This window comes from Scatophagus argus, chromosome 5, assembly GCF_020382885.2.
Source record: "Scatophagus argus isolate fScaArg1 chromosome 5, fScaArg1.pri, whole genome shotgun sequence".
Classification (NCBI taxonomy): domain Eukaryota; kingdom Metazoa; phylum Chordata; class Actinopteri; family Scatophagidae; genus Scatophagus; species Scatophagus argus.
The window spans coordinates 26,917,106-26,944,249 of record NC_058497.1 but is presented as its reverse complement, the minus strand read 5'-3'; the positions used below and the strand labels follow the sequence as shown (position 1 = coordinate 26,944,249).

Sequence of the window (27,144 nt, the reverse complement as noted above, 5' to 3'; positions counted from 1 at the left end):
GTGTCAACACACCATCTTCAGCTGAGACCAACCAAACTGGTCTCCTCATCCAGACTTACGTCCCTGAACTGATAAAGTGAAGGCAGCTGGTCGGAAAGAACGACTTCCACAAAAACAGAAAATCCACAAGTCAGATGTCTGCTGTGTCACTTTATTCTCTTAAACAGTCAGAGTCTATTTCATAAACACTTTAAGCCTAATAAAAATCAACAACTTTCCAAGTTTATCCTGAAACATAAAATATAGAAATCTGTAACATGGGGACTGCAGCGCCGCCGCCTGGCAGCAGGGGGACAGTGCAACAGCAGCATCGGCTCCACTTTGGTCCCGTTTCGATGTGTCTCTGGAGTTCGGCTCTGCTGTCGTCTGGCGTGTTGGTCCCGTTACCATGGAGACGCTGGGGTTTCACACAGGAGGACTGAGAGGGGCTGAGGGGTGAGAGGACGGAGGACAGGAAGCTTCCCTCCATCGCCTCATGAGTACATGGTGAGCTGAAGCCACTGGGGGACAGAAGGAGACAGAGGTTATCTGTGGACGTCCTCAGTCCTGCACCAATCAGGACTCAATCAAAGTCACTGAACTTTGATTTACGAGTGACGAAAATAAAATAAAACACGAGCCTCAGTGACGCATCAGCGAGTCACCAAGGACACTGTCTCACCTCCTTGATGTCCAGGTCAATGGAGCCACTGTTGTCCTTGTCCAGAGTCTTAAAGGCTCCTGCAGGACACACACACACACACACACACACACGTTAAACAGCAGCATGTGTGACGACTCAGCTTGAAAATACATCAACATGCAGCCGAGTGCTTCTCATTCACTCAGGAATTTTTCACATTTCGTTACCTGCTGAACACACTTTGAAGATGAACAAACAATCACATCACGTGGAGCAGATGAGCAGAAGAAGAAGAAGAAGAAGAAGAAGATTTTCTTTAAAGGAAAAGATAACACAGAATCTGATTCTAACCCTAATCCTGGAAGAACACGAACCTTCAGCAGAAAAACAAAAATCCAAATTAGAACAAGAGAGGAGGAGGAGGAGGAGGAGGAGGAGGAGGAAGAGGAGGAAGAGGAGGAGGAAGGGGGGGAGAGAAGGAGGAGGGGGTGCAGGAAGAGGAGGAGGAAGAGGGGGAGGGGGGGGAAGAGAAGGAGGAGGGGGTGCAGGAAGAGGAGGAGGAAGAGGAGGGGGAGCAGGAAGAGGAGGAGGAAGAGGAGGAAGAGGAGGGGGAAGTGGGGGAGGAAGGACTCACTGCACATGGCATCCAGTCGCACCAGGCAGCCAATGAAATTGTCGAAGTCCATGTCACCGTGCTCATCGCTATAGCGACGGATAATCAGCTTGTAGAGCTGCTCATTGAGAGGGAAACCTGCACATACACACACACAGAGTTTGAAATGTTCTACACACACACACACACACACACACACAGCAGTGTTGGTCACCTGCAGTCTTGAAGGCGTCGGGCAGCTCGCCAGAGGAGATCACACCTGAGCGATCCTTGTCGTGGGACAGATAGACACCCTGTTGACGATAAACAACAAACACGTAAACAACACAAGCGCTTGGCGGCGGCGGCGGTCCGTGATGTCGTGTTCGTGCAGAACACTGACCTGCCACTTCTTGATGTTGTTCCACAGGTACTTGAACTCATGGAAGCCCAGTTTGCCTGTGCTGTCACCCTGAAGGATCAGGTCAAAGGTCAAACCCACACACACAGTGAACCTAACAAAGATGCTGATGCTGCCTCACACAGAGAAAAGGGACACGTCGTCCACTCTGATGAGGTCACTGACTCAGAGTCAGGGCCTGATGGCAGAGGCTCCGCCCCCTTCAGTTTTCAGACTGGACTGTGGAGGAGACAAATGTTTGTGTGCAGCTCAGGGATCAGCACTGACCACAAACCACAAGTGAGAGGGGGGACCTGCAGAGACCTGCAGAGACCCACTGTGCTGCTGTGCTGCTCTGTTGTTCTGTTGCTTTGTTTTTCTGTTGCTTTGTTGTTCTGTTGCTGTGTTGTTCTGTTGCTGTGTTGCTGTGTTGTTCTGTTGCTGTGTTGTTCTGTTGCTGTATTCCTGTGTTGTTCTGTTCCTGAGTTGTTCTGTTGCTGTGTTGCTGTGTTGTTCTGTTGCTGTGTTGTTCTGTTGCTGTGTTCCTGAGTTGTTCTGTTGCTGTGTTGCTGTGTTGTTCTGTTGCTGTGTTGTTCTGTTTCTGATTGTTCTGTTGCTTTGATGTTCTGTTGCTGTGTTCCTGAGTTGTTCTGTTGCTGTGTTGTTCTGTTTCTGATTGTTCTGTTGCTGTGTTGCTGTGTTGTTCTGTTGCTGTGTTGTTCTGTTTCTGATTGTTCTGTTGCTGTGTTGCTGTGTTCCTGAGTTGTTTTGTTGCTGTGTTGTTCTGTTTCTGATTGTTCTGTTGCTGTGTTGCTGTGTTGTTCTGTTGCTGTGTTGTTCTGTTGCTGTGTTCCTGAGTTGTTCTGTTGCTGTGTTGCTGTGTTGTTCTGTTGCTGTGTTCCTGAGTTGTTCTGTTGCTGTGTTGCTGTGTTGTTCTGTTGCTGTGTTCCTGAGTTGTTCTTTTGCTGTGTTGCTGTGTGGTTCTGTTGGTGTGTTCCTGAGTTGTTCTGTTGCTGTGTTGTTCTGTTGCTGTGTTGCTGTGTTCCTGAGTTGTTTTGTTGCTGTGTTGTTCTGTTTCTGATTGTTCTGTTGCTGTGTTGCTGTGTTCCTGAGTTGTTCTGTTGCTGTGTTGTTCTGTTTCTGATTGTTCTGTTGCTGTGTTGCTGTGTTGTTCTGTTTCTGATTGTTCTGTTGCTGTGTTCCTGAGTTGTTTTGTTGCTGTGTTGTTCTGTTTCTGATTGTTCTGTTGCTGTGTTGCTGTGTTGTTCTGTTGCTGTGTTCCTGAGTTGTTCTGTTGCTGTGTTGTTCTGTTTCTGATTGTTCTGTTGCTGTGTTGTTCTGTTGCTTTGTTGTTCTGTTGCTGTGTTCCTGAGTTGTTCTGTTGCTGTGTTGTTCTGTTTCTGATTGTTCTGTTGCTGTGTTGTTCTGTTTCTGATTGTTCTGTTGCTGTGTTGTTCTGTTGCTGTGTTCCTGAGTTGTTCTGTTGCTGTGTTCTGTGCTGGGAGGTCGTAGCCCCCAGACATTCACAGAGTGCAGGCTGTGAGGTGGGGCTGTAGGATGGCAGCGTAGCACCCAGGTTACGTCTGTGTGTGTCACGACGAGCTGCAGGTCTGTCGTCTGTCTGTTGTGTGTCTCCTTCCTGCAGGACGTGTGGATGTGTGCAACACAATGTAACCGCTAACGTTGTGGCTAACGCTGTGGCTAACGCTGAGGGGGGAGGAGCCAATCCATAAGCCAACCCCACTCTGACAGGAAGTGAAAGGATACGTCCATGACGGCGACCATGCTCCGACAGGACTCGATGCAGAAACCGTCCGTCTTCAGGTTTCCGTCTGAAACAACAACGTTAAACTCGGTCAGGCTTCACGCCAACGAAAAGCAGAAAACATCGCCGATCAAAGCCGCTCGCTAAACGACAAAACGCCAGTCGGGACAGAAAAGAGCAGAACAACAGAAAACCACACTTACGTTTGGTGAGGACTTTGTTGAGGATGTCCCTCAGCTCTTTGGGGCTCACCTCCATGTCCTGCAACACACACACACACACACACACACACACACACACACACACACACACAGCTGATCTGACTGTGACTCAAACCAAACTCAAGCTGCTTCCTTTTACTTCCTTTGATATTTTTCCAGTTTCTGACTCACTGCTGAACCACAGAGATCATCGAGAAGCTGAGACTGACTGACTCCGCCTGAGGGAACTCAGGGCTGGAGGGGTGTGTGTGTGTGTGAGAGTGTGTGTGTGTGTGTGTGTGTGTGTGTGTGTGTGTGTGTGTGTGTGTGTGTGTGAGAGTGTGTGTGAGAGTGTGTGTGTGTGTGTGTGTGTGTGTGTGTGTGAGTGTGTGAGTGCACAGGAAACCAGCTGAGAACAAAACAGACTGCGACTGCTTCTCCAGCACCTTAAAATCGTTCTGTTTCTGGCAGGAAGTTTAATGGGATTTAACAGGAAGTTCTATTCACTCGTTCTTCTCACTGACTCACTCATTCAAAACAAACTTTATTTCCTGGAGAAATGAACACTCTGTCAGAGCTGCCCCACAAGTTTGACGGATTCGGTGTGTGGAAGCTTTTCTGACCCCACCCACCTCACTACAAAGAGCTTCATCATCTTCATCTTCATCATCATCATCATTACTGTGGTCTGACTTCTGGTCTAACCAGTGCACACACCCCTCTGATGAGTCACGCACACACAGAACAACACCCCGAGGGAGTGAGCACCACCCTGCCACACAAAGGCAGGAATGCAGAGGAAGACCTGAGTGTGTGTGTGTGTGTGTGTGTGTGTGTGTGTGTGTGTGTGTGTGTGTGTGTGTGTGTGTGTGTGTGTGTGTGTGTGTGTGTGTGTGTGTGTGTGTGTGTGTGTGTGGACTGTGGTATCTGCCGCATGCAAACTGAGGAGACAAATGGAAATGAAATGAAGTGAAAAAGCTGATTTTAATAAACAGCAGGTGAGGACTGAAGCTGAGACTCGCAGGATCAGGGATCAGGAATCAGGGGGACTGGGGTCAGGGGTCAGGATCAGGGGGATCAGGGATCAGGACTGCAGCGGGCTGAAAAGTGACACCAAACCACCTTAATGGTTAAAGTTCAGGAAGAGGAGCAAAGAGTGGAGGTCTGAGGCTCCTCTGCTCCGTCACATGGACAAGAGGTCTCATCGGGACTGGGGAGGCCATCAGAGACTGAGACGAGAACAGACGAGACTGTCTGACAGTTTGACCGGGGGAAGCGGGTCCTGAGGGTTTGGTGTACTGTACTAAAGTACCGATACTGTGACCAACAGAGTACTTTATTCTGTCGCTCTGCTGTAGTACTCGTTCCTCCAGCTTTTTGACTCCGGCCGATTGGTATCACCGCATACCTCAGGACACCTTCAGGACCGCGGAGGGTGGAGTCTGGAATGTGGCTGACAGGTGTGGTTCAGAGGCAGGTGAAAGACAGACTGATGGAGACAGGTGGACTTTAAAAAGATGAATGAGTTAATGAAGTTTTTCTGAAGCTCCCATTATGGGTGGAGCAGGACTGAAGTCGTCCGTCAGGTTTAAGAGGGACGACAGTAACAACAAACAGATTCCAAACGTACGGACACTAAATGTGTTCCCTGAACGCGACTCAGAAACAACCCACAGAACACAAAGCAGACGTCTTCTCAGACTTCCTGCTCTCAGTCAACCTGCACTTTGAGTCCAGTCAGTTTTCTGTTCTCAGTCTGTTCCTGGACCAAAGTGGAGACGCAGTGGAAGCCAAACGCAGTGTGGACACACACACACACACACACACACACACACACACGAAACTGCATTAAACTTGAACATGATGGACTTACATCTCCAGCCAGCTGCTGAAAAACCCGCCGGAACTGTTTCTCCTCCTCGCTCTCATGAGTCTCGGCGAAGTTCAGCGGCCTGCGAGGGGGAGGCTGCACACACACACACACACACACACACACAGGCTCTGTTAGGTCACACTCTCAGACAAACTGCTGTGTGTGTCAGTTTGCTTCTGAACTCGGATGAAACAAACAAACTCTTTGTGCTCAAGAACTGAAGCTGCAGATATGAAAATCTAATTATCACTTCTATAAAATGCAAAACTGTGGGGGAGCAGTAGGAGGAGCAGCAGGAGGAGCAGCAGGAAGAGGAGGAGGAGGAGCAGCAGCAGGTGGAGCAGGAGCAGCAGGAGGAGCAGGAGCAGCAGGAGGAGAAGCAGGACCAGCAGGACCAGCAGGAGGAGCAGGAGGAGGAGCAGCAGGAGGAGCAGCAGGAAGAGGAGGAGGAGGAGCAGCAGCAGGTGGAGCAGGAGCAGCAGGAGGAGCAGGAGCAGCAGGAGGAGAAGCAGGACCAGCAGGACCAGCAGGAGGAGCAGGAGGAGGAGCAGAAGGAGCAGCAGGTGGAGCAGGAGAAGTAGCAGGAGGAGCAGGAGCAGCAGGAGGACCAGGAGAAGTAGCAGGAGGAGCAGCAGGAGGAGCAGGAGGAGCAGCAGGAGGAGCAGAAGGAGCAGGAGAAGTAGCAGCAGGAGGAGCAGCAGGAGGAGCAGGAGGAGCAGCAGGACCAGCAGGAGGAGCAGCAGGAGCAGGAGGAGGTGTTTCAGCACAAGTCAGACTGGTCGTGTTGGTACTCACAGGGTCTGAGGGAATAAACTGAGCTGGGTCGATGTTGCTGTTGGAGGAAGGAAACAAAACGTTAGCTTAGCTTCAGCAGAGGGGAGCTGTCACAGTGTGTGTGTGTGTGAGTGTGTGTGTGTGTGTGTGTGTGTGTGTGTGTGTGTCCGCTCACCTCACGACATTCACGATGCCTCTGATGAAGGAATTCACTGTGAACATTTTGTCGTCTGTGTGACTCACAGGAACTGAAACCAGAAACAAAATGACATTTTCATATCCACAGGGACAAACCACAACACGATAACCAATCAGTTTGCAGCTCGTTCACTTTAACAACTCAATCGCACGACTGATGTGGCGATCACTGATCAATGAGCTGATCAAACGTGCTGTTAAAAAACTGAACAAAACTGAGCCAAAGAAGAAGAAGAAGAAGAAGAAGCTTCAACTTCACTGTTCATCACATCCGTTTATTCAAGCTTAACCTTGTAGTACATTTGCTTCAGAAGTGCTGAGCCGATCAGGACCGATCAGGACCGATCAATGTCCTGTTTCACTCTCCATTTTGTTTTTCTTGTTTTCAGAACGTTTCACTGGATTCTGTTTTGGAGTTTCCTGTTGTGAAGCTCTTTGTACTGTTTTAAAGGTGCTACACAATCAAGTTATCATCATTATTACTGCCTTTGTTGTTAGCAGTAGTCACGCAGCATCTAAAGTATACTTTCATGGTACAAAATACTGTACTTCATCACATTTCAGAAGAATGTTGTCAACCAGACTGCAGATCGCAAACTGACCAATCAGAACCAGCCAAGCTGTGACTTCACTTCATCGTCCATCAATCTGATCATGTGTTCTCAATTACTCTATTAACTATTTGTGAAAAGTATGTTGTTGAATGTGTCCTGAAAGACTATATTTTATAAAAGGTAAGTAAAGGTAACTACGGTGCAACAGAGGGCCAATCAGTCATCAAACATTTCATCAAAGTTTGGCTCTCATGACTTCTAGACCCGTGAGACTTTTATTTTGAAAAGTTCTGCAGTAACATGTACACACAGGACTCTTCTCTGGGACAAAGTAGTTTCACATTGTGGTACTGCAGTGTGCTAAGTACTTAAGGATGTCAGTACGTCGTCCTGACAGTATAATGAAGCAGTACGCACATCAGTACTGCAGTACCTGATCTCAGGTCAGAGACAGAAGCTGAACCGACACTTTCTTCTTCTGTACTTTTCCACACAACTGAACAAAAACCTCCACATAACCAGCCCAGAGCCAGCTTCCAGCCAACACACACACACACACACACACACACACACACAGTACAAACCACACACTTCATAAAAGCAACAAACACACAACAGTTCACAAGTTAAACACACATAAAAACAGGCAAGTTCGGTCTACTTACTGAGACTGAGACTGAGACGAGTGCTGAGGACACAGACAGGCCACAGACAACTGAGCTGAAGACAAACAGGCCAAGAGACAGTCAGAGAGACTCAGACAGGAGGACACTCCCACAGCCAGAGTCCAACAAAACCAGTTCAGTTCTTTTACACTGCATGAACCCCGCCCAACACACACACGCAGGTCTCCCTCTGCATTCCTTGTGTGGCAGGGTGGTGCTCCAGGTCCTAGTGCCCACCGAGTAACGCTCTGTGCTGGAGAGGACATACAGTAAATACACTTTATGATGCATTCAGGGGATCAGGCATTCAGTGGGAAAGCTCAGACTGTGATGTTGGTTCAGTTGTAAATTGCAGCCTGCATCCTGGTGACTCCAGTCAGATGTATAATAATATATTTTCTGTTTCTTCTTTCTTTTCCAGTGGTTTAAAGAAGTAAAAAGACGTGAAGTGACCGACTGTGATGACGTGAGGACCTGCAGACTGTGCATCCATCTGCTCCACCTTCACTGTAACAACAGCAGACTCACAACGCCAACACAAAACACACATAAACTGTTGCTTAGAGACAGAAACCAGAAATTTAAAATTCAGTGACAACAGCTGACTTTGGAGACTGAGCTGACAACAAGTCTGTTTTGATCCAGGTGTAAAACATCTGTCACATCTGCCTACAGCTCAGAGACTCAGTTTACTGTGAAACAGAAACAGGAGGAAACTTCATGAAGGAAAAGCTGCAACTGTGAAAGACCTCAAGAGTCAGGCTGTTTTCTGCTCTCGACCTCACACACCTGACAAGAAGAACGTGCAGAGAAACAAACTGCACCAGTGGGCTCCACCTGCAGATTACAAAACACTAAAATATCTGAAACATGCAGCTGAAGGCAGGTGTGTCTCGCAGGAAGTGGGTGGATCAGCGTGATGTCTGGCAGCTAAACACTCGCCTGCTGTGTGGAAATCACACTCATTCTATCAGCCATGATCTCACTGTTTCTCCTTCATTTGCTGCCCTTTTAGAAGAAGCGACAGCGTAGTGAAGTACAGGCTTTAATGTCTGACTGTGACGAGAAACATCACTACTGTTAAGCCACGTGTTGTTTCAGACTTATTTTATTCACTGTTTCGTATCACGTCTTCTGTGTTGAGTCACGACTGTTTACTTTTTATTGTGTGTTTTGTTTATTCTGGTTTAATAGTTTGTGTTTACGTGCTTGAATTGAAAATCTGTTTTCCGCCCTCTTGTGGTCACGGAAGGGCACGATACGTCAGGTGAGACGTGAGAGAAGAGTGACACTTCCTGTCAATACTATCAAAATAAATCCACATAGGAAACTAGTCCTTAGTGCCTCGGTAGAAATAACGCTAATGGGTGGAAACCAGATCAGTTTTAGACAGAAACTTAGAAAGCAGAGATAATTTCCTCCAGGGTGAGCACACTGGCAGACATCCGGCACACGTCAGTTAACGTGGCGGTCAAACAGACGTTGACGGCCGGTGGGACAGAAACTCAAGGCGGTAACGACATCAGCCCCCCACACACCAACACCGTAAGCGGAGAAAAAACCACTTTAACGTCAGCATGTTGCCATCAACATGCAGCAGTTAGTAACACAGCTGATGACGACGGGTAAAACTTCGGTCATATGCAGTTGCTATTAAGAGTTTAATTTTCAGCGGAACAGAGACTGCACACCTGGACACCTGGTTTGTTTTTCTCCGTGTGTTGTTTTTCTCAATTTGTCAACCAGTTTGTTGACAAATTATGACGAGATTCCACCAAAAGCCACCAGATACTTCAATCGGCTGCACCAAGTCCATCACTGCAGTCTAAGTATATGAACGCTGCCAAATGTCCGTCTTATAATTAGCACGCAGTAAAAGTGTGATCATTTACCTTAACGCAGCAGTTTCTTCCTCTCAAGTTTCTGTTTCAAAGGAAAGTCGGGGTTTATTTGTACGGCCCCTTTCAACAGGACAAGTTAAAGTGCTTAACACATCACACTAAGAAACGTAAGACAAAATGGTCAAAGTAAAACTGTCGCTAGTTTAACGCGCCGAGCTGAAACATGCCCCCCAGTGGTCACAATGAGAAACTACTCGTGTCAAGTTAGACATGTTAGCATCACACTACGTCCTGACAATACTCACAAGATACACCAAAATGACCAAACTGAAGCAATTACTGCTGAATGCACAGGCATTTAATTATTTTATTAATTGCGCTCTGGTGTGGACAGTTAGAGAGCACCACACAGTGTTCCTTGGTGGGGATAATACAGATATTTGTAGTGGTTTGATTTTTTTTTTTTCTCAATAGAAAACAACATATTTATAAGTTGTGGTTAAACTTCCGATGGCCCCTGAAAGCACCATTCCTCGTAAGGTCAGCCGGAACCCGGAAGTGTCCCGCTTGTTGTGAGTTGTCGCTGATGTTTTGCAGTTCCTGGTATCTTCTTGGCTCAAATGGCGAGCTACGCGGGCCCGGGCCGGTACAGGCCGGGAGTCTGGTCCTCGGCGATGCTCCTGCTGGTGCTGACGGGTCAAACCAGGCCGGTCAGTGCCGTGTCCGAACAGGGGAAATGGATACTGAACGTCGACAGCGTGAGTTTCGTGTTTGTGGCGCCGGGCTGACACAGTGGATGATGTGTCAGAGTCTTTCGGCGTTAGCTGATCGTTTCACTTGTCATAAAGGTTCGAGAGGAGGCTGAAGTGAGGCTTTACGGCGGTGCGGGGGCTCCAGTATGGAGCCGCAACTCGGCCGCCGCGTCGCAAACATGTCAGCGACGTTAGCTAGCAGGCTAATCACGTCATGTTAATAGCAAATGAATAGTGAGTGTTAAGGGAGCCTTTCACTTTACATTGGCTCCAAATAACAATAATTATAATAACAGAGTTGAAGCTATTTGTTGATTAATCATTTGGTCGATTAACCGAAAACGTTTATTGGTTATTAGCTTTTCTTTTTGGGGTAAATAAATAAGGACTTTCAAGATACTACGCTATGATATTAAAAATTAAACAATTTGTCCCCTGATTTTGACATAAACAAAACAAAGGACCCAGTGGATTGAGTTAGAAAGATAAAGCTTGGTATGGACTGATTATCAGAATCTTTTTATTGTCCGATTGTCGATCACATCAATGCAAATTAACTATGCAGTAAAATACTCTGCTGCAGAAAAGTTGTCAGCTAAATGTAGTGGAGGAGAAGTAACTGAACTTTATCTCAAGTGTAGTAATACTCAAGTAAAGCACCCCAAAACTGTATTTAAGTAAAGTATTTGAATAAATGACATCATGTTTCATTACTTGAATCAGTTCTCACCTTATTGGTTGCTAATAATCCGTGTTGGCCGTGAACTCACCGTGTGAGTCGATGCTGGATGGCTGGACTCCTCCAGATGTGAATCAGAATGAAGCTTTGTTGAAGTATTGAGTGGTTTTGTGTTGTTCTATCAGTGCAGTAAATTCTGCTCCTTGACCAGCTGTTTGTGTTTGTTTGTCCCAGGAGACCCTGAAGAAGCAGAACATCTTCTACTTCACTAAAACTCTGTTCAACAGCAGCTCCATCCACCTCAAATGTAAGCAGACCTCGATGACATTGACTGTGTTGTGCTGGAGCTTTTAAAGGTTCCTTTAACTCACGTTTCTGTGTGTGTGCGTGTGTGTTCAGTGGTGTCAGAGACCTGCAACGCCTCGTCTCCGGTCCAGCTGAACGTGTCCTGGTATCTGAGGAACTCGCACTGCTACAATGAGGTCTTCAAGCTGGACGTGAGACACTTTTCTCTTGTTGACTCAAACACTCTGCTGCGCTGTGCTAACCTTCACACGTGTTTGTGCTGAGCCTGAAGCCGCACCAGGATCGATATCTGTACCGACCCGAGCTCGGTCCCGATCGGCCAAGAGCCGCCAAAGGCAGCAGTATCTCGTAGCTTTTCTTTGTTCATCTTTGGGTTTGGATTGTTGAGCTAAAGAAGACGCCTGCGGGCAACATCTTTTTTATACCATTTTCTGTCGTTTGCTCAGAGACCAGAGGATTAATCCATTAATGAAGAAAATATTCTGCAGATACGTTTCCTCAGTAACTCACTGTTACTGATCTGACATCTGTGGTTCCACCGTCCAGCAAATAACTCCTCTCTGCCTGTTTGCCTGTCTGTCTGCCTGCCTGTCTGTCCTCAGACATCCAGTACAGGAAGTTACTTCAGGTCACCGAGGGTCCAACAGGGAGGAGGAAGTGGATATTATGTTTTCCACCAGTATCCTGTCATCACCTGCAAGCCAAACTTAAGCCCCAACACGGTGACACACACACACACAGTAGTACATTAGTACAGTGAGTGTATGTGGTGATTGTATTTGTAAAGCGGGTGCGTTTGTTTTATGTCACAGTTCAGTCTGGATGTCTTTGAGAAGAAAACTCGGCTGACAGAAGTGCTGGAGGAACAGGTGAGAGAAACTGGACCATCCTGTAATCGTTTCTCTTCAGTCCAATAATTTAGGCCTTTAAATGAATAAAATTTAAAAGTCCTCATGTACCTGCAGATGTTTTTCCAAACTCCTGGTCCTGTTTTGCTTCGACTCTGATTACACACTCGGTTCATCACGTCCTGTCAGGCTGTGCTGCTTCTTGTTTTCTGAAACCAAACTGTGAACATCAAGGAATGTGGAGTCTGTGGGAAAACCAAATGTTAACTACTGAAGATAACACTCAAGTACTTCAGTAGTAACAGAAAGTATTTGGCCACAGAGTAGGAGCCTTTAACAAAGCAACATACTGCAGTTATCATTTTATTGATCCTGGTTTGATGTGTTTGTTTCTCAGCCAGCCACAGTGAAGACTTCGAGCAGGAGGAGGAGGGAGGTGGAGCTGCCCAAACCGAAGGTGGTGCACGTCACTCATACAGCACAACACAGTAGAACATGCAGTAGTACACACAGGAGAGGCAGTGCGTGTTGTGGTAGTCGTACGAGGCTACGCTGAGTCCTCGGCCCACATCTCTTCTGGTGGTTCTGCCGGTCCAGGACGAGCCTGGCTCCAGTCTGACTGCAGCGTTAGCCACTCGATGCTAACGAGCTTCTGATGATAAAGTTTTCTGTAGCAGTGAGTTCAGACACAGGTGTGAACACCTGGAGGATTGTGGGACGTCCAGTTTCTCCCTTTGTCCCCGGAACAACAAAGTTTCAGGTGAACAAAATCATCTCGGGCCCAACGAAGTGGATGAACCAAGAGAGTTCAGTCAGCACAACTGAACAGCTGCAGTGGAACCTGCAGTGAACCCAGAACAGAACATGAAGCTCCAGTAGAACATGAGTTAAAAACATGTATCAGTTCTACCTGCAGAGTGAAGAAGAATGTGGCAGCTGAGGTCCAAGAACATAAAACATGATGTAAAATAAATGCTGGAGAACATGACAACATTTACCAGAACACACAGTAGAACGTGTTGGAGAGCATTAGTTTTCACACTCAGCATTTTAATATTGAGTGAATTTGATGATTGTGACGCAGCAGCAGAACATTCAGGTTCTCAGATGTTCCTTCGGATTAAAACCTTGACGGTTTCTTTCAGCTGTTGGTTGATGTTGTCTCTTTGTGTGTCAGGCTGCTGCAACATCGCCACAAACAGGAAGAACTGCTGGTGCTCCTAAGGAGGTCAGTCCGCCCTCCTGCTCCTGCTGATGTTCCTCCTGCTCCTGCTGTTCCTCCTGTTCCCGCTCTGGTTCCTCCTCCTCCTCTTCCTGTCTGACTTCTTTCAAAATGTTCTACTCCTCATTTTCTCTCCCTACACCCTAAATGCCCCAAACAAAACGTGTTGTGTATGTCTTTGTGTTGTGACTCCTCTGTGTGTGTGTGTTGTTGCTCAGATGGATCCTGACCCTCGCTTATACATGGTGGCTGAGAGCTGGGAGGACGGCCCCTACATGTTCCTCCTGAATATCAGAGAGATCAGAGACAAGAGCCGACCGCCTGATCCTGCTAACCCGCCTGCTCCCTGGAGTCTGCAGCGTCAGTCTGTCTCACACACACATGCGCACACACACATAAACACACATGTAGCAGTGGCTTCCTGAGACCAGACTCTACATGAAGTCACACACTCTGAGTCATCCTCATCATGTGTTTGTGTTTCCAGTGCAGATCAGCATGAATGGTCCTCATGGCTACATGTCAGCCTCTGAATGGCCTCTGATGGTGGTGAGAACACGCACATACACACACACACCTTCAGGTGGTGCTGGTCCACTTCGGAGCGGTTTGCCTCAGCAGCGTCTCTTCCTGCAGTTCTACATGGTGATGTGTATCGTGTACGTGCTGCTGGCTGTGCTGTGGTTGGTTCTGTCTGCGTGCTACTGGAGAGATCTGCTCAGGATCCAGTTCTGGATCGGCGGGGTCATCTTCTTGGGCATGTTGGAGAAGGCCGTTTACTACGCCGAGTTCCAAAGCATCAGATACGACGGCTTGTCAGGTAGGTGGACGGACAGGTGACGGTCCTGGACTGATGGAGGTGAAGGTAACGATTTTGTCCTCCTGCAGTCCAGGGGGCGGTGGTGTTCGCTGAGGTGCTCTCTGCGGTGAAGAGGACTCTGGCCAGGGTGTTGGTGATCATCGCCAGCCTGGGATACGGCATCGTGAAGTGAGTCCTCTCCTTCTTCTGACCGGTTTTAACGTCGTGAGGTTTTCTTTTCCTGATAAGAAAATAAGTTGAAATAATTTGAAGAATCCTGATTAGGATTTTAATGAGGACCAGGCTTTGGGTCCTTCTTTTTTGAGGTTTATTGGTGGTTGACAAACAGTTGGAAACTCAGCTTCTTCTTCATGCATAACGTAACTTCCACCTTCTGGTGAAACTTTATGTAATTCAACTTCACTAGAAGAACAGCTGGTGGAAATGCAAGTACGTCACAATTTCTTTATGCTTCAAATGCACTTGTTGACAGCTTGTGGTGTGACAGGACCCTAAAACACCTCTGTGCCTGTCTGTCTGTCTGTCTGTCTGCCTGCCTGCCTGCCTGCCTGCCTGCCTGCCTGTCTGTCCACCAGGCCCAGACTTGGTGCGTTGCTCCACAGAGTCGTCGGTGTCGGTCTGCTCTACTTGATGTTCTCCATCATTGAGGGGATCCTGCGAGTCAATGCAGTAAGTTTCACGCACACACTATGCGTGTGTGTGTATGTGTGTGTGCGCATGTCTGACCTGTTTCTCTTCGTAGGATCGAAGCAACAACAACAGCAGTAGACTTTTGTGTGACATAGTGCTGGCCTTCATTGACTCCTGTGTTGTCTGGTGGATATCCTTTAAACATGTACACACACACACAAGCCAGTATGATCAGGTAAAATTTTCCTGATTGATAATTGACAGCTGGTGATCAGTAATTCATTACTGATATTTTAAAGTGGCGAAGTGCACGTCGTCGCCAGGTAAACAATCCGTAGTAGTGAGTTTATCGTGAATGATTTTACACTCTCAAAATGATGAGTTTATCTGAAGAACACCGTCTGATAACAACCAGAGTCCTGCACGGGCCAGACATGGCAGCCCGACACCAAACAGCAGCTCTCCGTGACGCTCCAAGTTCACCCACACACCTGCAGGGACATTTCACTTCACCGCTGATGGTATCTGTAGGCTTTGCTTCCACATCATGCTGAGCAGCACCAGGTGATTCAATCCATCGTCCGCCCTTTGAGGTTGTACCTGCTGCCACTAGAGGGCAGTAGAAGACAAAACGTCTCCTGTCTGTCTGTGTGTCTGTTTGCTGTTGTTTGTGTGTGTTGGTTTGTGGGTTTCACCACATCAGCCTATCCAAAAACACCAGAATCAGTTTATAAAGTGGACCAAAACAGACTGATGGGTAAAGCCCACCCACCTAGTTTTCAGTGAAGCTGCTTATTGGCCTGAGTGTGGTAGGCTGCGGTTCTTCACCTTTAACTCCCTCTGTTTGCCTCCTCATCTTCTTCTTCTTCGTTCTCTCTGTCCTGAAGTCTTCCCTTCACATCCCACTTCCTCTGCCTCCTGCTCTATCTGCCTCTTTTTATCTGTTTTTACCCTTTCTTCTTCTGTTGTTCTCTTCTTTGTCTCTAGGCTGAAGATGACGTAGTTCTCCTGGCTGCTATTCCTTTGGCTGTGCTCGACTCTACCCTCTGCTGGTGGATATCCGCTACTGCAGCTCTGCCTTTTAGTAGTTTGTTTCTCATCTCTCTCTTTCTCTATTTCTGCTTTGTTCGTCTTTGTGTGTAGTCAATGTTCAGCAAAACTCTGCACATCCAATGTGAATATGTTTATCTCTGAATTTACATTCGGTTGTTTCCACATGTTTAAATTAAATATTGAGAAGACCTTTCTGTCAAAAGTTTCCGACCGACCAGCCTGGTGTGGTTTGGTCAAATGAAACCCTCCTGTGACAGTCAGAGCGTCTCCACGCTGCCTCTGTGCAGCTGCTGGTGTTTGACCAAACCCTCAACAGAGCAGCAGACTGTCGCACCTCAAACAGTTCGGTTCAAATGAACCTGTTTGGTTCCTTCATGCTGGAGTTGTTGTTGTTTATGTCATTTAAACCGTGGTGACCACAACACAGAGCGACCACAGGGTGCTCAGCTCGGAGGCTGAAGCTCGTGATGCCTTCATGGTGCTGGTTCCAGCTGTGGTTGATGTTCCTTGACTGTGTCATCACATCTTTGTAAGCCTGGCTCAGACGATGAAGCTGCTGAGGCTGAGGAGGAACGTGGTGAAGCTCTCCCTCTACAGACATTTCACCAACACGCTCATCTTCGCTGTCATAGGTAACACGAGTTCAGTTGGTGTTTCATACTCAGCGACGGCCTTTCACGTCTCTAAAGCTGCTGTGTGTTTGTGTGTATTTCAGCGTCCGTCATCTTCATCATTTGGACCACCAAGACCATCAAGATGGTCAAATGCCAGTCTGTGAGTATCAGCAGGGTGTGTGTGTGTTTTGTTGGTTTTTTCTCTTTGTGCGCACACACACTCACAGGATCGTCTGCGTCGTTGCTGACTCGTGTTTGTGCAGTCTGTAGGAGTTACAGACCGTCTGATGAGGTCGTTTCGTGCATCAGCTCGCGTTTTTTTGTTTGTTTTCTTAGGTTGCAGTGCGTTTAACTGACTGTTGTTTGATTTATTCTCTAAATTCTGTGATTCAGGCCAGTGTGTGTGTTTTCGTGTGTGTGCAGGACTGGAGGGAGCTGTGGATTGATGACGCCTTCTGGCGCTTCTTGTTCTCCACCATCCTACTGGTCATCATGTTCCTATGGCGACCGTCGGCCAATAATCAGAGGTGGGGGATGTCATGGTTGTTCTGTGACTGTGACGACTCGGCTCACGGGCCTGAAAAGGTTTACAAATGTGTTCATTCGGTAACAACAACTGAGATACACGTTTCATGGTGCGAGGTGTCAGTATCATCAGGGTGTTGTAGAGTGCAAAACCTAAAATTTAACTCAACAAAACCGTGATGCTAGAGGGATGATGGCTGAACTGTGACAACCAGTTCTTAGATACGAGCTGGAAGGCTGGCCAGGACCAGTTCCACCCACAAGACCCTGCAGGACAGCAGACAAACCAGACAGACAGCAAAGCAGCAGAATGTAGAGTTTGTGTGTTTGTTCCAGTGAAGTCAAGCTGCTTTCTCCTCTGGTGTCTGTCAGGTACGCCTTCAGCTCTCTGCTGGATGAAGAAAGTGAGGAAGAGGAGAAGGAGCCCATGATGAACGAAGCCTTCGGTCAGAAACCTTCCTCACTGCCATCCTCAGTGCTTTGCTGTTCATTTACCAGTTAGACAGACTCTACACTACACAAATGTGAGTCACATGACTCACGTATGATCATCCCATGTTCATCCTGTCTTCTGTCCCGTGTGTCTCCAGAGGGGATGAAGATGAGGGGAACGAAAAACGAGACCAACGGTTCAGCCAAAGCCAGCAAAGTGGTGAGTGAAGCATCAGACTGACCATCTCAAACTAAGCTGAGTGTGGGATACAAACCAGCGCAGACCGACAGACCACATGACCCTCACGCCTGCCTTCCTCCCTTGCTCCCTTCTTTGATTTCCTGCTCCTCTGCCTCGTGAGGAACCTTCTGTTGAGCTGACGTGTTGACTTGTCTTTGTGTGAGCCACATTTACAGAAAGAGTTCAGTGAACCGACTGACCGGATGTTCCCAACGACTGACTTTCCTGCCATTTAAGCAACAAAACGAGCTTTAGTGTGATCTTTTGCCTTTGAACCTTGTGTTGCACTAACATAAACCCTTGAAGTGAAGGACGTCCTCCAAACAACACTCTGCTGACGTTTCAGGATGAGGATCTGAAGTGGGTGGAGGAGAACATCCCGTCCTCTATGGCTGATGTGTAAGTCATCATCATCCTCACCATCAGCTGACATTGATCAGGTCCCATCAGACGTGATCAGAACTAACATCAGTCTTTCTGTGTGCTCGTCACAGTGCGCTGCCCCCCCTGCTGGACTCTGATGAGGTACGTCGGCTGGTTTCCTCCCTGTAGCAAACACACCGAGACGTCACGACACACACAGTCCTGTCAGACTACACCTCACTGATCCTGGTGTCAGGGTCACACACACAGATAAACAACTGAGCCTAGCGTCACTGTGAACAGGACAACAATCAGTCAGTCCACCTGGATGCAGCACATCAACCTGTAGGTTGAAAATAACACTGACCGTAGCCCAGTGAAAGATGCACACACACACACACACTTGTTCATCATGTCTGTAGTTCTGACTGTGAGCAGCAGAGGGCAGCAGTCAGTCTGGAGAGAGCATCTGTTGCCACAGTTACATCACACTGTTGCGCCTCTTCTGTTGTCATGGCGAGCAGCACAGTGTGACTGTGTGTGTGTGTGTGTGTTGGTGCTCATGCATTGATCATCTCAGTCACAAACCAACAGAAGCAAAAGAAGCAGAAGTGAAAGCTTTGATGATTTGTGAGCAGTCAGTCTGATCAGATGTTCTTCGTTTGCTGTCTTATTGTTCTGTTTCCACATTAGTTACTCAGAACCTTTTCAGGTGAACCAGCAGTCGGCCAAAGGGCCTCTTGTGTAAAATCAGTTTCTGATGTCTGCTGAGCTGTTAAAATCCAGTGTTGATGAAATGTCCTTTATGCTCCCTCTGCGAGGAAGGAAAGAAGGAAGGAAGGCTTTGATGCTGCCTCCTTCACATGTACTGCGTGTACTTGCAGTACCTGAAGGCTGTAACTCATACGTCTTCTGTCAGGAGAGGTTCTGTGTGTGAGTGAACTCCAAAAGCGTAATGAAGCTGCCTGATTGGACGGTGAAAGTAAGAGGAAGTCATTTCTTTAACTACTGTTCCCGTCCTTCTGGCGGATCATCTAACGCCCTCTCCTGACCCCGTCCGGCCTGTTATGACAACGCATGTCCTTCGTCATGAGCGAGGATCATGTCACGGGTTAGCGAGTCAGGTTTTTGGTGGGGGAGATGGTTTTGGCCTCTACATCAATCTGCCTTAAATCAGAGACGAGCAGTTCAGATCAAACTTCTTGGTAAAACTGGACAGATTGAGATCTCAGACCCCTTCCGTCGGTCTCCTCTCTGGGGGGTGGGGGGAGGGATGAAGTGTGGGGTGATTCAGGAAGTCGTCCACAGAAAAGTCTGCAGCTGATGGTGGATGATGAATGAAATCAGGCAGAAGCAGTGAACAGTTGTGCTCTCCGTCCTGACAGCAGCAACGAGTGTAGCGAGATTTCTGCCTTTTAAAAGCTCCAGCAAATGCACTCATTTGGTGTGATACCAAGTAAAACCAGAACCAGCATCACTCACCTCGGGACTGATATTAGTCCCTGAAGTAGAATGGGTTTTCCCATTCACATCAACAGAGTCTGGAGGTCCACTGGAGAACCATCTAGTGGTGATTGGTGGCACTGCGGCGTAGCGGCCTGCCACTGAGGGGTTCACGAAGCTTCTGAAACCTTTCGATGTGGGACTGGGGGGTGTGGGATCTGTGTACACCCGCCTCTGTAACTTTCTGAAAGTGACAAAGGAACATGTGTATCCACTTCTCGCTGTGATTGGTGAGCCGTGCGGAGGTGAGGAAGCAGCCTGAACTTTTCTCTTCCTCGGTCAAAGTTCACAGTCTGACCAAAAGAGTGTGGTGTTGTGTTTTCTGTTGCAGGAAACCATAACGACGAAGTTTGAGATGTCCAAGATGGAGTGAAGCAGAGGTGGAGGGACGGAGGACGGATGAATACGAGTGTATGAGGTGGAGAAGGAGGGATAGACGAACTGATGGATGAACGAGGGAGCGTTTTGTCAGACGGTGGTGTCGGTGTGTGGCGCCATCCCTGACTTTGTGAGCTTTGTAAGCCTTGATTGTACCTAAACTGGGAGTGAGATTGATCACAGCGGCACGCAGATCCTTTTTATTTTTATTGCCTGTTTGTATTTATATTTCTATACAGTATATTTTGACAGATTTGAAGCCTTTGTGCTGTTTCCACGATTCTCAGATCTTGTCTCATCAGACTTTGTGTCTTCATTTACAGATTTGTAAACCTCAAAGAAAAAGATGTGGAGGAATACATGAATTATTTTCTCATTCTTACTTTTTGGAGTTGTGAGGTTTGTCAGTGAGGGTGGTTTGTTTTTTTCCAGCTTTGCTCCCAGTTGCTTTCTGTTTGTGTAAAGGAATTAATGCAACAGTAACAACAGATTTGCTGTACCTTGTTGATTAAAGTCAGTTAAAATTTAGAACATCTTTGGTTCACTTTGACGAAATCCTTCCCTGCAGAAAACTGGTGTCCTGCCTCGAGTCTCAGAGACGGGGAGTCCTGTCCTTGTGATACAGAAGCAGATCCTAAACCCGTGACTGCGTCTGTCCTAACTTATCTTCAGAAATCCGATGATGACCTGTTAATTCGATTCCCTCGTCTTGTCGGGACGGACAGAAAAAGACAAAGTTTGCGGAAATGCGTACCTGCATCCGTTCAGGGAAGCTAACAGGCTAACATCTGCGTTAGCTTCTCCAACAAGCTAACAACAGTTAGCTTTAGCCTTTCAGTCAGAAACAGTGAAGGCAGGACGGTCCAGATACATAATTCAGGGCTCAGGTTTTCTCTGACTTTCACTGAAGCATCTCAGCATCTGCAGGATGGATTCACATGAAACGTGGCCCAGATTCTCCCTCGTAACTTTGGTCGTCCTCAGCACTTGGTCTGAGCAGCTGTTGTATGAATATTCATGTCACCATTCAGGTCCCGTCTCCACGTAAATGTAAAGAAAATATTTTTGTAAAAGCTGGAAGCCTCGCAGAGAAACCCACTTCCAGTATGTGTTCACATGTCCAGCCTCAAGTGTGTGTAGTGTTTTTATGACAGCAGCCAACACTGTGGGTGTGTGCTTGTGTGTGTGCTTCCTTATGCAACACAGCTGCACTGGTAAAACCGATTCAGTTCAGGCCAGACGTAAGTTCTGAGAGTCTGGCACACTGAAATGTGTGTGAGCAGTTTGTTTCTGGAGCTGCACAGGAATGAAACTGGATTAAAGATGTTTGCTTAGGATCAGCCTGAAACGCGACGTGTCATAAACTCTTCAGTTTCACATCTCTGAGCAGCATCTGTTTGTAGCTCAGTGAAGTCCTGTGCTCTTTGGTTTGTAAATGAATCAAAAATTAATAATAAAATCTTGGAAAGTCAATTAGTTTTCATTCTGGTCTGATTTTTCTTTATCTTTTAAAAAAGCTGCCAACACTTATGGCACCCTGAAATCCACGGCAACGCTTTGTGTCCAGCCTTCAGTCCAGCCTGCACTGGGGACACATGGGACGCGTCTGTCCGCCATGTGGTCAGTGAAGCTCACCTCCAGAGGACATGCAGGCGGGAGTCTGAGTGAAGCCTGCAGCTGGCTGGACTCCTGCCTCTGGGCTGCAGGCCGTTTGCTGCTGGCTCTTTTACTCATGTGTGAAAACTTGTTTCAGAGAGTTTGGCGAGTCAGTCAACATCCTGCTGTGTGCCATCCCTGTTTATTCCTGTATTAAAATCTGTGACTGAATGTTTTCAGATTCTAATTAAACATCTCTTAAATGTAGTGTGGGCTGACTGGAGTTACTTGTTGTAATCTGACACATGAAATCCACAATGACCCACCCAGGTGAAACACTGTGTGCCACCAAAGGAAGAACAGCATAGGATCACAGGCAAGTCGGGTGTGTCAGGTGAGTCCAGGGCCGTTGCTAGCCACTTGGGTGCCCTAAGCATAAATGCTTTGTGCCCCCTCCCCCATGAACAATAATTCAGAATTTATCAGTGCGATTCGCTTTATTTCCAAAACAACTCATCAATATTAATGTCTTGAATAAATACTTCTGAATCAATAATGACACCAAACATGAAGTTAAAAAAGGTTATAATAATAAATAAATACCACCACCATTATTATAAACAAAGATTTGTACATTGAACATTGCAAACACAGAACATATTATTCAAGTATATACCCTTGTAAGTTATAATGTGCAGATTTCTTCGGTAAATAACCATACATAAGAAATAATAACTGCACAATAGAATTTACTCAACAGAGGGACTTTCCCATCTCTGTACAGAGATCATTCTGCTATTCAATAGAACTATGTTACAGACATTTTCACAACCACCAGAGCTGACTTTAAAAGGACCTGTCATGATCAGCATCTAAAATGTGAGCTGACCGTAGAGCAGGATCAGTTGGAGGGGGCACATCTGTCTCTACAGTGACAGGACTCACTCTGCTTTCAGAAGCGGTGGTTGTGTGTGGAGTTGTATCTGTACCTGAACTGGTAGTTGATGGCTGTTGCTGGTCAGGGCTGGGAGCTGTTGCAGAGTCCACAGACCAGCTGGTGGATGGTTGATCATCTAAATCTTCCTCCTGGCCTTGAGTTCCTCCTTGCACATATTTAAGCACTGACCCTGCATTCAGAAATACAAGACAAAATATTCAGGGATTCCACTGAAATACAGTTTTGAACCACAGTACAAAAACATTTGCATATATTAATTAGGTTTATGTAGGCCTAAGTGTAAATCACTGGTACATTTCAAAATTCAAAACTCTATCATTATTATAATTATTATTATTATTACTATTTTACATTTATAGAGGTTTCATAGGGGACAATATAAAAATTCTGTACATAATTTGATATGAATACGAAGGGGGAAATCTACACAACTGTAAGACTGAACCTTTTCATATTACAGTTTCACCGACAGATGTCGCCCTTGGCCTATGAACCCGAAAACCGACGAGAACCGTTTACGTGTAAACGAGAGGGCAACCGCATAAATAATATGCGTATTTATAAATATCCTGAAATGCAGTATCAGGCCAAGTAAACTTGGCTAATAGGGTAACGATACTTGACTGCACCTCTGACAGTAGCAAGCCCCAAGTTAAGCTTAATCAGAAATAGCATAGCTAGCTAGCAACCTGAGGAAGGATTGCTAACTGAAAACAGTCGAGTAGCCATGATGAATTGCTTTCGACAATCCATATCCATATTCATATCCACAACGTAAACTAGCTAGCCAGCATCAGTCACTTGCAACACTTGTTAACACAGTGTGAACATGGCTAGTAGGAGCTAACGTTACTAAGCTGGCTGACGGTAGTAGCAGTATTGCCTGGCATGAGCACAGACATGCATGAAAGGGCTACAAAATGAACAATTTTTATTTATGTAACCCTTTTTACCACCGGCTCGTGTCTTCAAACCCACCTTACACTAATTAAATATCAAGTGGTAAAAGGGACATTTCAAATAAGTGATAACACACACAACTCAATGATCTCTCATACAAAATCTCACGGTTTGAAAATGTACTATAGAAAAATAAAATCAAAAATCAGAAACCCGCGTGAGGATAATGGTTGTTGATAAGTGTTTAGAACTCAACTGCCCACCTGTTGGTGCACTTTTAACTGGAGTTCTCGTTGGCGCGCTTAGTCGGAGCTCATTAAGGGGACGTTTGGCTAACCGCACCTCTGTGTGACGATGCTATCACCCGGACCAGGACCAGGACCAGGACCAGGACCAGGACCAGGACCAGCGCTCCGCGTCAAACTCCTCCGTCCACCTGGGCAGCAGCGTAGCGTCCTCCGCCGCCGACCCGTTGGCGACCCGGCGAAGTGTGTCCCGTGGATGGCGGTGGCGTCTCTTCCCACTCACCGTGCGTGCCGCTAGCTTAGCTCCGCGCCATTCGCTCTCCGCTCCTCTCTCTCCTCTCTCTCCTCTGTCGGTCTTTCCGGAAGTACCAAAAAACCCTCAAAGGTCATGAACATTCATATCGTAACGTAAATAAAAATATTTTTTTTCTTTTAACGCCTTAAAACCTTTCGAAACTCATGAAATAATATTTTTAAAGTCACACATTTTAAACAGAAATGATTTAAATACATTTTATTATTATTTATGTAAATTTTTACTTCATCATAACCACTGTCGTTTTACCTTTAACTTATTCCCAGCAGAAAAAATAAATAAATACAACTCTTTTGTAACTCATTTGATTTATGAGTATTACATTTAAAACATTCACTTACCTGCAAGCGACGCGTGAGCATCATCTGGCTTTCTCTTCTTTTTTCTCTTTTCCGCTCCTGACTCCTGACGCCTTTCCGAGGACATGTCCAAACGGATGTCTGTCAAACCTAACTTGAGATTGAGGCATAATCGAACAGACCACTGGGAGGTTGGGGAGGGGGGCACCAGGAGGAGGCTGGAGAGAGGGCCGCAAAGGAGAGTCACCTTTTTCTCCAGCAAATTGGCCTGTGTTGAAAGAATCATCACAAAACGATATATATATCGTTACCAGTACTTAGCTTATTGTGATGATTTTTTTTCACGAGCTTTTCACGCAGGCACGCCACGCGCTGTGCGTAACCTGCGTTTGCCGAGCGACGGCGCTGGGTGTGTCAGGTGTGTCAGGTGGCCTGTGGAACATAAACAGATCAACTAAATCAAGAGTAGGTGCGGTGCAATGACTCTTACAGCCTGTGGGGGGCGCACGCCGCTGATGCCACTGGACCATATGTTAGCATCACACATCAGTTGAGTTCCAGCTCATGTTAATTCTCTTCTGTCTCAGTCTTCACTGTTCTTCATATGTCTTTAAACCTGAGCCAAAGTGCTCCATCTGCAGACTCTGATTGGACGTGAAGACGGCAGCTGCAGCCTGAACGTCCCCCTGAGCTGCTCTCAGATCTAATTGAGTCAGAAGACAGAAGGTGTGTCAGCCCAGGGTGTGTAGGTGTGTGTCTTTACGTTATAATCCTGTATGTAATCCATCTGCTCGGCCTCTTCCCATGGCTTTGACCTCAACTGTAACCCAATTAAAGACAAATCTGAAGACGAGCAGAACTACTCAGACACCATCACCATCATTCATGTTCTCCATGTGCTGTTCAAAGTCGTTTCCACTGCAGGGCGAAGCTCTCGTCTCATTTTCACTCCAACACGTCGTCAGTTCTGATGATTGTTACCCCGCTTTGTCCATGAAAGCATCTATAAGCAACACGCTGTTTCAGTGTGTGTGTGTGTGTGTGTGTGCGGTTACTGTACTCTGGCTTTACGGCTGTAATAACATAATCCCACAGATTTGGCCTGACAGCAAGACAGTATGCTGCCGATTTCAACTGACAGTAGGGAATTATCGTCACCACGCACTTCACAGACGGCGAGACATGTGTCAATGCTGCTGCGAGGCCCAACATGTGGCCTGCCGGCCCTCTGAGGGCTCAGCCAGGAAGTCCGGATGAGCAGTGAGCAGGACCCACATGCACATGTGAGGAGACGAGCTGCAGGTGAACCCCCAGTCTTTAGTTCAAAAGCAAAGGTTCAGAGCACAGCAGGCAAGCAAAGGCAAACGAAAATCAAAAGAATGAGACAAAAGACACAAAGAAACACTGCAACGAAGGACACGGAGCGGGGCTGATATATACGCTCAGTGCTCAGACACAGGTGAGACTCACCTGGGCGGAGCCAACAATCAACGAGGGCCGGGAGCTAAAGGGCGGGAAACACCAGACTGACAGCAGGTGACACTTTAAATAAAACAGGAAGCAGATGCTCCAACCTGAGACGTGTCAGACTTCCTACGGACCATCGGGTCCACTGCATCGTCATGGAGACACAACTGGACGTGCTGTCGTTTGGTCGTGGGTTTGCCCGTGTGCCTCCTGCAGGTGTTGGTGCCCACTTTACTGACTGTTTTGCTGCTGATTGCTCCTCCAAAACCTGCAAGCCCACCTGCAGTTTGAAATGTGGTGTAGAGTTTATGTGTTTGTAAGTTTGTACTTTTCTGCATCAGTTTCTGGTGGGAAAGTCTTTTGTTTACTCTTTTAGTTTTATACTAAATTCAGATGGCAGGTGACAACTGTAATACACACAAAAAAATCAACCAAACAATATGACGTTTTCAGGGAAGCAGCCTATCAAAATAAAAGTCGCTGTTGTGGAAACTGCACGCTGGCTTCCCTTCATCCCGCCGTGTGAGCCGAGCTCCATCAGACCTCAGACTGTGGAGCACATGAGCGACGTGTGCGTCACCTCTACGAGCGTTACTGTTGCTTCAGCCGTTGGTTCCTTAAAAGACGTTCTGCTGACAGGTGACCGCTGAGTGACGTCTCTCGCTGTGACTGACCAGCTGACGTCCACCTGACGCATCCTGCAGTGAAACGTTCAGGTGTTCTTACAGCGACCGAGCAGGTTCAGCACCCGACCTGACCTCGCTCGTGATGCGGTCGCTCCTGGTCTGAGAGGTGCTATGATGCTGAAGTTAGTGTCCCTGTCACAGCACAGCCGCGAAGTGGGTCATCACGGCGCCGGACTGAAGACCAGCAGCGGCTCTGAGGACGTCGAGCCTCCTGGAAAACACTTAGAGGCTGAGAAGCTGAAGGAACAAACTCTTGCTTTAATTTGAAAGAATGAAAAATCACGAAGTGTGAAGAGAAACCGCAGACAGACAGAAGGATGGATTTGTCTCTTCGTTCCCGCCATGGAAGAGAAGAAAACCACACTCGTCTCACTCTCACACCTCTTTGTTCTTTTCTTCCTCTGATGGAAAGTCACCAAGTATATTTACTGCAGTACCGAAGTATCTGAAGTGAATCACAACACCACACGTGGTGTAAGCAGTACAAACAGAAAACTATAATACTCTGAATAACACTGTGGAAGGATTCTGCATTATGTTTACTACTTGTACTGCAGTGTTTTTGGACGATCTGAGTACTCCTTCCATCACTACCAGTTTATCCAGTCTGCCTCAGAGGAGGAAAGTTTCAGAAAACTTCAACTTCTTACACGCAAAGTTTGTGAAACGTCTGAACTTTGTGTGTGTGTGCGCATTCCTGTATTTGTGGGGACAAACGTGTTTATGCAGCCACATTGTGAGGACCAGCCTGAAGTCTCCACAACATAAATCCTTAATGAAAATCCTGGTTATGAAGGGAAGTCTATGTAATGTCCCCAGAAGTGATG

At 46.9% G+C, this 27,144-nt stretch overlaps 2 protein-coding genes across 5 annotated transcripts; one reads left to right on the top strand and one right to left on the bottom strand.

Moving 5' to 3' along the window:
- Positions 1-135: 135 nt before the first annotated feature.
- capns1b (calpain, small subunit 1 b) lies at positions 136-23,718 on the bottom strand. 3 transcript variants are annotated; one of them, XM_046390151.1, is made up of 13 exons: positions 23,568-23,718; positions 22,436-22,573; positions 7,644-7,891; positions 6,402-6,474; positions 6,248-6,284; positions 5,453-5,545; positions 3,583-3,640; positions 3,382-3,446; positions 1,618-1,686; positions 1,450-1,528; positions 1,257-1,373; positions 662-720; positions 136-500 (listed from the first exon to the last, which is right to left on the bottom strand). In XM_046390151.1, exons 4-13 carry the CDS (start codon positions 6,446-6,448, stop codon positions 474-476), a joined length of 651 nt encoding a protein of 216 aa, XP_046246107.1. In that variant the 5' UTR covers positions 6,449-6,474; positions 7,644-7,891; positions 22,436-22,573; positions 23,568-23,718; the 3' UTR covers positions 136-473. The 3 variants fall into 3 exon arrangements, with proteins under 3 accessions (XP_046246107.1, XP_046246106.1, XP_046246109.1); XM_046390150.1 differs by lacking the exons at positions 22,436-22,573; positions 23,568-23,718 and adding an exon at positions 9,536-9,668; XM_046390153.1 differs by lacking the exons at positions 22,436-22,573; positions 23,568-23,718 and adding an exon at positions 9,536-9,668 and having other exon boundaries at positions 7,650-7,891.
- zgc:162698 (Transmembrane protein 87A-like) lies at positions 8,526-21,323 on the top strand. Of its 2 annotated transcripts, XM_046390149.1 has the most exons (22): positions 8,526-9,188; positions 10,082-10,242; positions 11,150-11,222; positions 11,315-11,412; positions 11,824-11,943; positions 12,034-12,090; positions 12,467-12,526; positions 13,247-13,297; positions 13,510-13,651; positions 13,779-13,840; positions 13,928-14,111; positions 14,180-14,279; positions 14,687-14,780; positions 14,854-14,931; positions 16,318-16,426; positions 16,510-16,568; positions 16,832-16,935; positions 17,306-17,379; positions 17,524-17,585; positions 17,953-18,005; positions 18,101-18,131; positions 19,804-21,323. In XM_046390149.1, exons 2-22 carry the CDS (start codon positions 10,105-10,107, stop codon positions 19,843-19,845), a joined length of 1,791 nt encoding a protein of 596 aa, XP_046246105.1. In that variant the 5' UTR covers positions 8,526-9,188; positions 10,082-10,104; the 3' UTR covers positions 19,846-21,323. The 2 variants fall into 2 exon arrangements, with proteins under 2 accessions (XP_046246105.1, XP_046246104.1); XM_046390148.1 differs by lacking the exon at positions 8,526-9,188 and having other exon boundaries at positions 9,826-10,242.
- Positions 23,719-27,144: the final 3,426 nt, after the last annotated feature.